This window comes from Dromaius novaehollandiae, chromosome 1 (assembly GCF_036370855.1).
Source record: "Dromaius novaehollandiae isolate bDroNov1 chromosome 1, bDroNov1.hap1, whole genome shotgun sequence".
Classification (NCBI taxonomy): Eukaryota; Metazoa; Chordata; class Aves; order Casuariiformes; family Dromaiidae; genus Dromaius; species Dromaius novaehollandiae.
Window position 1 is genome coordinate 189,790,716 of NC_088098.1, and position 12,583 is coordinate 189,803,298.

A 12,583-nucleotide genomic window follows, 5' to 3' on the forward strand; every position below is an offset into this window, starting at 1 on the left:
TAAAAGGACTGGAGAAAGATTAGAAAATGCAAAACAAGGAGATACATCTCCAAGTAGCACATGCTTTAAAAGGAGGAAAGGAAAAGCAAGAAATCTTAAAAAAAAAAAAGTGATGTCCAATATTCAGGTTAATGGAACCGCATTTATTTTGTACTGCCTTGCAGACATCTTAAACCAGTTCTTTCCTTTATTTCTTTAGGAAAAGTGGTGTTTCGATAGTAAATACATGTGGTTTGTATTTAAGCATATGTAGGTAATCAATACTTGGGTAAACCTTAGTATTCCAGTTATACTTGATTCTTTGCATTATACTTCAATAACAGAGAGATTCAAAAGCCTTTTCAGTCTTCCACTGAAGATATCTTAGTAGGATGGTCATGTCAAATTTATTATTGACAAAATACTGAAGAAAGATGAGAATGCAAACTACATTCTTCCCCCTGCTGAAGTCTGGTCACCTGTATCAGTGTGCCACCACAATGAAGATGGAGGTTAGTACCAGGACATGTGAATTGTTTGGCAAAGGCAGACATATTCTCCTACTGTGTGTTGCAGCAGTTAAAGCTGTTTCTCTTTAGTTAACAACAGCAGAAAGTTAATGGTCTGACAACAAAGGATCTTGCTTCAAATAGGCATTGTAGTAAAGCATGTCATGTGATGGTTTAGGATTCTTCAGGCAATGGTTTTTAGAGTCAAGATGACCCTGGTATAGAAATCCAGCTGACTTAATTGATTTGTTATTGCTGTTCAAATAACACTCCCCATTCTAGTCTTCAGCTGCCAGGCGATAGCTAATATGAGGTGGATTAGAGTAAAGGAACAGAAGATGAAGTAGAGCAACTCATGAGAACATATTTATAACCAGCTTATGAGCAGAAACCTAGAAACAGCAAAATACATAGGTGCCTCAACCCAGTCACACTTCTTTTCCCAGAAGCTGGGGTCTGTAGATGTTCGGTAGATGAGTATTGTAGCCTCTCCACCTCGGTGCCAGGCAGGACATCCAATGCAGTAGGATAGTCCTGATGCTGGAAAGCTGCAAAGGGCCACCTAGAGCAAAACGGCCATGGTGGTGCTGATTATCTACAGTGACCCCACTGAAAATGCAGAGTGACTTTCTTTATTCTGTTTTGGAAAGTGTAGTAAATAGCAACTTTTTAATGGTTTGCATGTCTCCAGATACTGTTATGCACTTCTGTACACTAAATGTTTGGTTTGCTTTAAAAATAGTTTGTGGGCTTATCAAGTCTAGTCCTCTTTACTTGTTTGTTACCCAGTGCTTTAGGCAGTGCTTATAAATGAATATTTCATGGCTGTATGCTTTAAAATTTAGCTTATCTTGTTTATGTTTCTCTTATTTTCACACTACTTCCAAATTAAATCAGTTAAGTTGTACTTCTTCCATCTCCTAGGTAGGTTAGACCAGAGCGTTTCTGTGTAGTTTGTTAAAAATTATTAATATGATGTGTCTTTAGACTCCTTGTTTTTTCCTGTGTTTCTCTGAGTACTTGATATATGCATGTAGATGCCTGACAGTGGTTTGAAAACCAATTCATGTGATGGTGCTGCAGAGCCCACCTTCTACCTGAGTATTAGCTCCAAAGTAACGTTGCAGGAGTTTTGTTGCGGCCACTCTGTTTCCCCTGCTTTGAGCAACTCTCCTCTTTCAAACAAGCAGCAGGGATACTCAGGTGCTCATTCAGTTTAACCGTATGGGTTTTATCCAAGAGTCGAGGCTGCCTCGCAGACTGTTAGCTGCTGTTTTTCATTATCTCTTTGGTCAAAAGTCAGATCAGCAGTTAAACAGCAGCACAAGGGCGGCAGGTCTGCCTAGGTGTGCTCTCCCCTGGCCACAGGAGCGAGCCAGCTAGGTCGAGCCAGGCTGGGTCACGCCACCTTCTCTCCCCAGGCAGCAGAGTTTATCCTGAACACACTCCATGCCCATACACAACTGCTTGTTAGCCACAAGGAAGCATTAATGAAGCAAGAAAGTCTATTTCTGAGATTCTAGAATAAATATTAACCAATAGTGGGATCAGATCAAGTGAAAGTCCAGATTTAGTATTACTCTGAACTGCTGAGAGACTTAAGTTGAACAGAAATCTTACATGTACTCCCATCATGGATCATCGCTATGTAATTTGAACTAAGAGGCTTCAAGGGGTTCTTACATTTTTAAATTGGATTTCTGAAGTGTTCGGGTTGGGGTGTGATGTATGCACACATGCATGCATACATGCACACGTGTGTGTACACATACATGCACACAAATACATGCAGATGTAGATTTCCGTCCAAGCTGTCCTAAGGAATTGGGTGTTTGGTGTGTGCTGGATCTCAGGTCTCTCATTTTGTGGTAGGTTGTCTTGGAGACAGCCAATTCTGTGGGCTTTTTTGAGTTTTTTTTTTTAACAGTTCCTTTTTTATCTCCATTCTGTTCAGAAGCACTCTTGATGTTGTGTCTCAGCAGTTTTAAAAAGTGAAATAGTTTGGTTAAATAAATGGAGGTACTCAAAATTAGCAAAAGTATAGACAGTGTTGAGGTTGCAGGGAAGAGAGAGCTTACCTTGGTAACAAATTCAAATGAAAACATTCTCAAACACTTTACATCTCTAAGCACTGTTTCTTTGTTTTTTTTCTTCCTTTCTTTCCCCTCCTCCAGGAATTCATTTTGTCAGAAGATTACAACAAGATGACACTAGTGAAAAGTTACCAGGGTAAGAACTGTGATCCATGTTAATTAGTTGGCATTGTCATTTTTTTTTTTTTAATATTCTCTTAAGGAATATAAATGGAGATAATTCTCCTTTAATGTGATTGATTTTCTTTAACAAATATAGATGCTTGTTTTATCAGTAGATCTTGATGCTTTGTTCTGAGATTACAAGACTTTTAAAGAGCTATTTCGAGTTCTGTCTTTTCTTTTAAGTGTTCCTTGGGAATATCTTTCTAGATAGTAAACTCCCCAAAATCCAGGGTGTGGGGGGAGCAGAGGTGTGTTTTTTTATTTCAGTCTCTAGTAATCTAGTGAAACAATCTAAGAAACTAACCCATCTCTTTAGGGATGAGGCATTGAGAACTAGAGCTTTTGCAGTTGGTCTGGTTACATTTCAGTGATGTCTGTTTCCGTAATCTCAAGATTATCAGTAGATAATATCATAGTAAAAGGTCAAGAAATGATCATCCATACCTTTCCTTGTTCTGCTATTCACTAATGCAATGTGTTAAGAAACCTAGCTATTTATCCTTGTTAAACCTGTAAAGGACACTGCACTTGTGATAAGTATTGTTATAAAAGTAACAAATGCATACTCCAGTCTATTCTTCTCTCTCTCTTGCTGTTAGACTAAGAGGTAGCACCATATTATTTGCTAAGCTTTATGCTTCTGTACAGAAGCCTCTGACACGTTGGCTTGACATTTCCCACATACATTTTAAAATATGTATTTACTCATATATTGAAGTTCTCTACCTTGAAAGGTTGAGAGGATAATTTAAGTCTCCAAATGAAGGCTCTGGGGATCTCTTTGTTACATTTAGATTTAAAGGTATAAAGAGAATCTTGGTTTCACAGAACATGGTTAAAATGTTTCTGCTTTTAAGTGTTTTACTTCAGTTCTTTCATGAATGCCTGGTGGGTTGTAAAATCAAGCTGGAAAGCCTAAGTTGTTTCTTAGCTTGTGAGAACTGAGTAAAAATACCAAAAGATGATAAAATATCTTAAATAAGATTGCTGCAGTCTTACTTTATAAATCTTTAGTATCTGAATTTGTGATTGCTCTGCAATCACAAAAGTTTGACCCACCTAGATTACATCTTTTAAGAGTTGTTGCACTGAATAGTCACAGAATCACAGAATGACAGAATGGTCCTACTGACTCTTCTATATTTCCCCTTTTAATTAGCTTATCCATTTGCAAATTTGGATTCAGTCCTGCAGTCTAATCATACTGATTAGACTGATTAGGCAGAAGGGTGAGCTGAAATCTTTTTTTTTCTTCTGCATCTTTGACCGTCATAGTACATTTATGTTCTGATGTATCACGTAAATAGATTCATGCTGTTGCTAAGCTGGTGTTCAAGTGCTTTCATATGCTGCAATTTCTGCAGAGTGGTGCAATATCGAGCATAGATAGTAAATGCTCTTGCTTTCCTTGACTTTTTTTAGCAAACAAATGGAAAGGGACAACTCTTTGTAAGATACTGGGTATATCTTAGGAGCTTAGTGCACAGCACAGGTTCGTTTTAGGTGCAGGACCTCCTTGTGGCCCACTTGGTTTCCTGCACAGAGCTTACGTGCAATGACAATGTGTAGATAGGGGTTTTCTCCTGGTGAGAACAACCTGGAGGCATGAGTTGCCATGGAAGATTGTCATGCCAGTTTGCCTAGAAGGACCAGGTGCCATGTAGCCCACCCTGTTGGTAAAGGAGAAAAAAAGGTACTGAAGCATGGAGTGGGACATGTCAATTCTGGGGTCCTTTAGGAGTGATTGCTCATAGGACACATGTACATATGTACAAGAATAGGATTCTGGAGGTATCTACAGGTTTGTTCATACCCTAACATGCATTTCCAATGCTAATACTTTCTTAGGTGATCATTGTCAAAATAAAAACAAGTTTTTATAGAATACTCCAAAAGTTGAACCTTAATCTATTTCATTCAGCCTTTGAACTTAAGCTCCCCATTAGTGATTGCAAATGCTCACAAATGAAGGAGGTATCTCACGTATCTCAGAGGTGATGTCCTTGCTCCCTCTGACCACCTTTCTTGCCAAGCTTTTGAGGTAGAGGGCTGAAAATTTTGGGAAGGGAGAAACAGACTCTTTTCACTGGTGCCCAGTGATAGGATGAGAGGCAACAGGCACAAACTGAAACACAGGAAGTTCCGTCTGAACATAAGGAAAAACTTCTTTACTGTGAGGGTGACAGAGCACTGGAACAGGTTGCCCAGAGAGGTTGTGGAGTCTCCTTCCTTGGAGATACCTGACAGCCATCTGGACACGGTCCTGGGCAACATGCTGTAGGTGATCCTGCTTGAGCAGGGGGGTTGGACTAGGTGATCTCCAGAGGTCCCTTCCAATATCAACCATTCTATATGATTCTATGCCTTGGCAGTATGCCCAGGCAGTTGACTGTAGCAGCCCACCCAAGATCTGTAGACCAGCTCTACATAAAATTAAAAAAAAATGATGGCTGTGTTCTTGGCCCTCTGCTACAGTGTGGCAGATGTGCTGCTGTTACAGAGCATTGCAGATCTTTGGATATGCTGTGGAAAGCTTCCATTGGCCATCCCATCGAAGAACCCCACGAGTTCAGATGGCATCTCCCAGATGTTGGACAACAGAGGACCCTGATGAGGGTGTGTTAACGTTGTTGGAGAAGCAGTACAACTGACCACAGTCTGAACCAGAATCGCCTCATTAGACTGCCTCTGTCAGCATGGGAGGACTTTTGATAAGTCTGGTTATTTCATGGCAGGACTCTCATGTGATGTGTTAGAAGTTTTTATCTGAAAGCTGTGGACTTATTTGAAGAGACACTCGTGCCCAAAATAGGGTGTGATGGCATGATTCCAGGCATTCTAGCCCAAATCATGACTTTTGAAAGGTGTTTACATGCAGCCATTCCTGATCCCAGGCAGTGTCTGTCTGCAGGAACTTAAACCAACGTGTGCAACATTCGTTGTCTGCAGTGTCTGTCATAGGCACCTGTACAAAGACTCCTGCACAGAGCCCTTTTTGGTTTTCCACCCTCATTTAAGCATTTGATGTTTGATCTTTTCATTTGATCTTTTCACAGCAATGTTGTGGGTGTGCATTTATTTTCTAGATGACCTCTGTGATGCCATTAATGAAGAAACAGGTGTTTAAGCTGCTGAGAATTTTATTCCTTTTTTTTTTTTAAGTGACAGTGTAAGAGTGACTTAGGGTTGGGGAGGGAAAGAAAGTGCAGTGATCCCAGGCTGCTGAGATCCCCCAGATTAGCAAATCCACCCAATGTGTGGGTGTATGTGTAGTAACCCAATGTGTAGGGTTAAAGAAGCAGTAGGGCTAGCATTTTGCCTTCTGCACATTGCCTGCCACTAGGTCATTGCACCAAAAGGTTGATTTTGAAAAAATATGCTGTTGGGTACTGTTGGAGATGCATTTTCACATACACACACATACACACTCTAACACACTACTGGCTTTGGAAGGCCATACCACTGTCAGAGCTGCAAATGGTGATGGTGATCAGAGAGGGGCAAGGAAGATCCCGATTGATTGCTACAGGAGGGAAGTGTGGGACAAAAGGCAAGACTTGGTTAAGGGACATTCAGATTCAGTAGGAAACTTTCTGATGTTTGTTGGAGCATTGAGTTGACAGCTGCAGTAACACAATCCTGACATGGGATGGGAGGAACATGTCCCCTGCCTAGTCTTCCAGCAGTGACAACAATCCACAGGGAGTTGCGCAGCCCCTGCAGCAAACTGCTCTGGACTGCTCCTCTGTCTGGATGAACAACAGCATGGCATGGAGTAAGTGACAGCAAAGCATGGCATGGAGTAAGTGACAGCAACCCAGGGACAACGTCAGATTGCCTGTCACCCAAAGTCCTGGAAAGCAGTTGAGGCAGACAGAGGTTTTTGACAGCACAAGGGAGGAAAATAAAGCAGAGACTCATTACTGACTACAGTGCCTTAATGGCCCAAGGCATCCGGGTGCCTCCCATTCCCAGATTTTCCTCTCCTCACCCTGCATATTGTGGTAGGGGAGCATAACACTCCTTTGACCACCTCCCCACCTAGCTCCAGACAGCTCCAAGGGCTCTGGAGGTGTGGGAGGCTGGAGAGGAGTCATGAAAGTGGGATGCGCTGGGAGCTGCTGTGGCTCACGGAGCTGTCAATCACAGCCTCCAGGAGCTCCATCAGATTACACACCGGAATGCACTTCCACGCACAGATGCCTGCATCCATAAAGTGGATCTGGACCTACTTGGGACATCACTAGAGCCAGAGTCTGACAGTGCTGCTGGGACACAGCAAGTTGAGAGGGGCTCCAACCTCTAACCATGCTCTCAGGGAGAATACACAGCGAGAGGACACACAGTCTTTTGGGTGATCCGGTGGAGATAGACCTTCCTCACCTGGTCCAGGGTAACTCTCCTCCACAGCTGCCTTCTCGTTTGCTGCTTTTCACTTTTGTAACCTTTCCTGTCTTCTGGGAAAACCTCTTGCCCTGTGGTGTGCATGACTGTTCCCTGTATGTGCTTCTTGGACCTTTTTCCTATATATGTTGTGCCAACCCTCCTTTCCCCTGCTCTCTCACCACTGACATTTCGATGTGCACTTCCTGGCTGCAGCTCCTTTTTTGGGGGCATAGCCTTTCCCTCTGCTTGCCAGCCTGCTCTTTGCACAGTGCTTGCTGCTTCTTTCTCTTAGCAAGAGTGCAGACCCCCTGCTCCCTCCCACCCTCCTGCTGCAGATGGACCAGCTCCCTCCTCCTGTCTGCTGCTTCTCTACCTTCCATACGGCATAATCTTCCACCGCACATGCATGCTTCCTTCTCCAGCTGGCTTACATGGGTCTGCTCTCGCCTGGTGCTTGCTGTGTGGCTTTTCCTGCACTGTGACCACATTCCCCCTCCATCCCCTCTTCTCCTTCCTGCTGTTGTTGCAGTGAGCTGCTTTGGAAGTGTTTGCTTTGCTTTTTTTCTGCACACAAATGGTGATCAAACCTTCTGCTGATGAAGGAACAGCTTTTTGTTTGCTGGTTCATGTCCTTGATCCTGTCTTAATCCTAGGGCCCAGACCCCTTCCTTGCTCTGGTATCAACTTCAGCCCTTCTGAAATTCTGTTTCTTTAAGCCTTACATGAGTCAAATTCCCTCTAAATGACAAATGGCTTTCTACATGCATGAGTTCTCTCTTTCCTCCCTTACTTAGGTAACCTCAACTGTGCTCTATCACTTGGTTCAGATATTTCTATCATCAGCACATGTGTGGTGGTACCAGGTAATGTGTGCAGCACTTGCAGATGGGCAGCAGAGTGCTGAATGGAAGCTTTTTTAGGGGAGGGAGGATAAGAAAGCTAGAACCCCTTCCACTTCCACAGTTAGGCATGCTTAAATTTCCTTAATGTCTATTTCTTAGTTAACAGCAGAGGGAGCAAACCCTGAATTGCTTCATCACCGACAGACAGTGTTTTTTAGCAAAAGGTACAAGCCTTGCCTTTCAGAAGAAGTTTCAGGAGTAGGTGTCCAAGCACAAGGCCAAGAGAGACTTTGATACATTGCAGAAAGGCATATAACAACATTCCGGAAATAGCGGAATTACCAAGCAGACTATGGGTCTAGGCTAGAGGAAGTAGAAACAGAAAAGATTATTAAAAAGAGTATTTTGGGAAATCAACTCATTTTTAAGCCTAAAACACACCCAGAAACAAACTAGATTTCATAGAATAAAAGATAATAGTTGATAAAAGTTGAGCAGGCATGGCAGAAGGCCATCATGGAAGAACAAAGAACTCCTGACTGAGCTGAAATGCAACAAGAAGCACATGGATGGTGGAAGCAAAGTTGGGCCACTTGGGAGAAATACAGTGATGCTGTCTGAGTTTACAGGGATAAAATTTGGAAAGTTAAGGCAGAGCTGTAGTTGAAACTAGTGAGGATGTGAATGGCAACAAGAAGAGCTTCAATAAGTATGTCCAAAATGAAGGTAAGACTAATGAAAATGTGGTCCTGCTGCTCAGTGAGGCAGAGGACCTGCTAAAAAAGACATGGAGGAGGCTAGGGTACTAACTGACTCTTTTTCCCCTCAGTTTTTACCGGTTAAGTCTGCTCTCAGGCCTCCGAGAGCTATGTACCTACTGGGAGAATCTGTTGGAGTTAAGCAGTACTCTCACTAGGGAAAGATCAAATTAGGGAAAGCTTAAACCAGCTGGACTTGCGCAAGTCCATAGGTGAACATGGGATACATCCAAGAGTGCTGAGGAAGCTGGACAGGGTCATTGCAAGGCTGCTGTTTATCATCTTCAAAATGGTATGGCAATCAGGGCAGGTCTCTGATCACTGGAAAAAAGACAATGTCACATCTATTGTCAAGAAGGACCAGAAGGAGGATCTGGGGAACTACACACTGATCAACCTCACATCAGTCTCTGGGAAGGTTAAGGAGCAAATCCATTTCCAGGCACCTGAAGAGCAAGGAAGTGATTGGGAACAACTAGGATGGATTTACCAAGGGCAAATCTGGCCTGGCCCACCTGATTGCCTTATTTAATGAAATCATTCTGCCTATGGACAAGGAAAGAGCAGTGGATGTTTTCTTTGACTTCACCAAGGCTTTTGACAAGGTCTCCCATAGTATCCTTGTAGCCAAACTGCGAAGATGTGATATGAACTGGTGCATGACAAGGTGGGAGGAAAACCATCTGGACAGTTGGGCTCAAAAAGTAGCGATCAACAGTATAAAGTCCATCTGGTGGCTGGTTACTAGTGGCTTCCCTCAGGGATCAATGCTGGGACTAAAGCTATTTGATGTCTCTATTAACAACCTGGATGATGGGATGGAGGGTGCTCTCCACCAGTGTGCAGATGATCCTGAATGGGGGGAGCAGTTGATACATGGGAGGAAGGGCTGCTATTCAGAGGGATTTAACAGGTGAGGAAAGGAGCTGACATGAACCTCCTGAAGTTCACCAGAAGCAGCTGTGCAGTCCTGCCCCTGGAATGGAGCAACCCCATGGAGCAGAACGGGCAGGGGCAAGCTGTCTGGAAAGCATCTTTGGAGACAAGGTCCTGGGGGACAACCAGTTGAGCCTGAGTGAGCAGTGCGCCCTGGGGCGAGGAAAGCCAAGCCCATCCTGAGCTGTATTACCACGAGTGCAGCCAGCAGGTCGAGGGAAGTGACTCTCCCCCTCTTTGAGCATTAGAGAGACCACATCAGAAGCCCTGTGTCCGGTTGTGGGCTCCCCAGGACAAGGAAGGCATCACTGTCGTGGAGGGCCACGAAGGTGACTAGGGAGGTGGGGCACGTGGTGTACAAGGCTGAGAGTGCTGGTTTGGGTCAATTTTAAGAAGAGAAGGCTGAGATGAGTCTTACTGCTGTCTACAGCCCCATACTGGGAGGGTGTAGAGACGGCAGTGCCAGGCTTTTCTTGGCGATGCACAGTGCAAGGACAAGAGGCAATGGAGGGAAATTGCAGCAGGGAAAAATTCTGATTAGATATTAGGGATTTTTTTTTTCTCCATGATGGTGGCCAGCCACTGGATCAGGTATCCTGGAGAGGCTGGAGAGTGTCCATGCTTGGAGATAAAGGAAACTCCCCTGGACATGCCTTGAACAACCTCCTCTTGGTGGCCTGCTTTGCACTGTCTGTGTTGAGGGGGTGCAAGGGCCTGACCCTGGCACTGCTAGTGGATGTGAGCCCCTGGTACACATTTATGGGCCCCCCAGCTCCTTGGACCAGCACATATCCCACCATGGCCATTCCTGCAGGGTGCCACTCCACTAAGTAGCATAGATGCTCCCAGGGAGACCAGTCAATAGCTAAAGAGAAGCACTAGTCACCCATGCAGTGACTGATTTTTTTCCAAGAGAGGAAATCTGGGAGGCTGGAGAGGAGAGAGGATGTGTTTAAATAAGCTCCGGTTACTCCTGGGTGGTCCCCATCTCTCTATCTTGATTACAAACCTGGAGTTTAAAAGTGTGTGGAAACAAGGGGCATAATCTGAGCTCTGCTGCAGGTGAGGGTAAAAGCATCTGGCACAGTTCATATCTTACACTGTAAACAGTCCTGCTCTGAATCAGAGTTATGTGTCAGTGCATATATTGACTTTGGTCCTCGGGGAATCCAAGTTTAAAAAGTGGTGTGGATCAGTGACGGATGTCAGCTTGTGCAGGCCTTACTACAACTAATTCCCTTCGTAGGATTTGAACATGATTCTATTCTGTGCTTTAAATTTGTGCAGGGTAGGCAGCAACCTTTCCATATTGTTCTGAGGAATTTGACTCTGTATTTCAGAAGGAGGTTTTGGGGTGGTTTTTAAGCTTCCAAAGCTGTTTAGTCTCTCCAGCATGTCAGCTTTTACACAAACAAATAAAAGGAGGCTGCTTTGTGTGACACATGTTCCTGGGTCCCAGAACAGTAATAAACAGTAGGCCTGTGGATTGAGGAATATGGCAGTTGCTGTAAAATTACAGCTGGGAACACTTCTGCGTGTTTTTCAAGCCACTTGTTTTATTAAAAAGTCAGCTCACTCAGCACTTCACCACCAAGCGCACTGGTCCTTCGTACAAAAAGCCCTCTGTAAAAGTCTGGGTTCCACTGCTTTAATGAAAAGCTTTTCATGGCTTTATTTAGGTAGCAGTAGAAATGTATTTGTTTGGCTGATTTATTCATCTTGTCCAGCTGTGATCTTTGTGGGGGGGGGTTCCCCCTGATTTCCTTTTTAGTTGGTTCATATGCAAGGTTTAAACTTTCCTTTGGTGTAAGGTTGTGCCCATGCTGTAACTCATCAGTTGGCTGGGGTCCCACAATCCCAGCCCAGATCCGCCAGAGTTCACAGGGAGAGAAGTGGCAGCATGCCACAGCATGGGCATCTTCAGTGCTCTCATACAAGCTCAAAACAGGTTCAAATAGAGCCCAGAGTCCTTTCCACAATAGTCGCTTTGTTGGTGATGATACAGTGATGTGAGGAAGTCCTGTCCTACTGAAAAAAGGAAAAAGCTAGGGTAGGCAAGGAAGGAATTAAGTTTTGCCTCTCCACTTTCTCATGCAAACACTGAACTTGCTGAGCAGGAGCCTTACAGGTAGCTCGTGTCAGCACAAGTTTCTTCTGTGCGGAAGAAAGAGCGGGTGAGGAAGGAGTGGAGGAGCTGTGTGCAAGGGAGTGGTATTTGCAGTGGTCTTCTGCCCATGTGTTCTCTGCAATGCAATTAGATGTTTGTCTGCTTACTTTCCAGCTCATCAAAGCAGGGTCATGATGATCCTGTTTGTCCTGGAGATGGAGTGGGTGTTAAGTACTGGACAAGACAAGCACTTCACATGGCACTGCTCGGAGAGTGGCCAGCGGCTCGGAGGGTACCGCACCAACGCAGGGGCCTGTGGCCTGCAGTATCCTTTGCTGAGCTCTTAGCTGTTCTAACACAGAGTACAGAAGAGTAGAATAACTCTTTATTTTTGCTGTACAGCACTTAAGCATTCTTTTGGGGGGGTTTCTAATTATCCTCCAACTTTTGTGCCCTGTTCAGTGTTTTGTGAAAGAAATGGTTATTTAAATCCAATTTAGAAAACTGTCTGTTCTCCTTGCTTTGTCTCTTTAACGTGTGGTGGCATATTTAGGTCTAAGCATTTTTAAACAAAACAATGGGCAGTCTGCAACCAATTGTAGTCTGTTACTGTAATAAATATGGACAGGGCCTTCACTTAACCATGCAGTGCATTCCTTCTTATAAGAATTAACAGTAGCAAAGTAGGTCAGTGATCCGGTCAGTTTGCCTGTGTGTATGTACGGTAAAAATTATATGACTCAAATATAAAATAATGAGTATACGTCCTTCACTGTGGAACAGCCCACTATGCATTGGGAATATGGGT

The 12,583-nt window shown here is 43.9% G+C and overlaps 1 protein-coding gene across 3 annotated transcripts in view; it reads left to right on the forward strand.

Annotated features, from left to right (window-relative positions):
• The window catches only part of WDFY2 (WD repeat and FYVE domain containing 2), an 80,900-nt gene that overhangs the window by 47,554 nt on the left and 20,763 nt on the right, over positions 1-12,583 (forward strand). For all 3 annotated transcript variants that reach the window (XR_010387262.1, XM_064504880.1, XM_026108379.2), the window contains exons 4-5: positions 2,663-2,717; positions 11,950-12,100. Coding sequence is in view for 2 of the 3 variants with exons in the window: in XM_064504880.1 (XP_064360950.1) it covers positions 2,663-2,717; positions 11,950-12,100 (206 nt within the window). In the remaining variant the exon portion in view is untranslated. The remainder of the gene's footprint in view (positions 1-2,662; positions 2,718-11,949; positions 12,101-12,583) is intronic.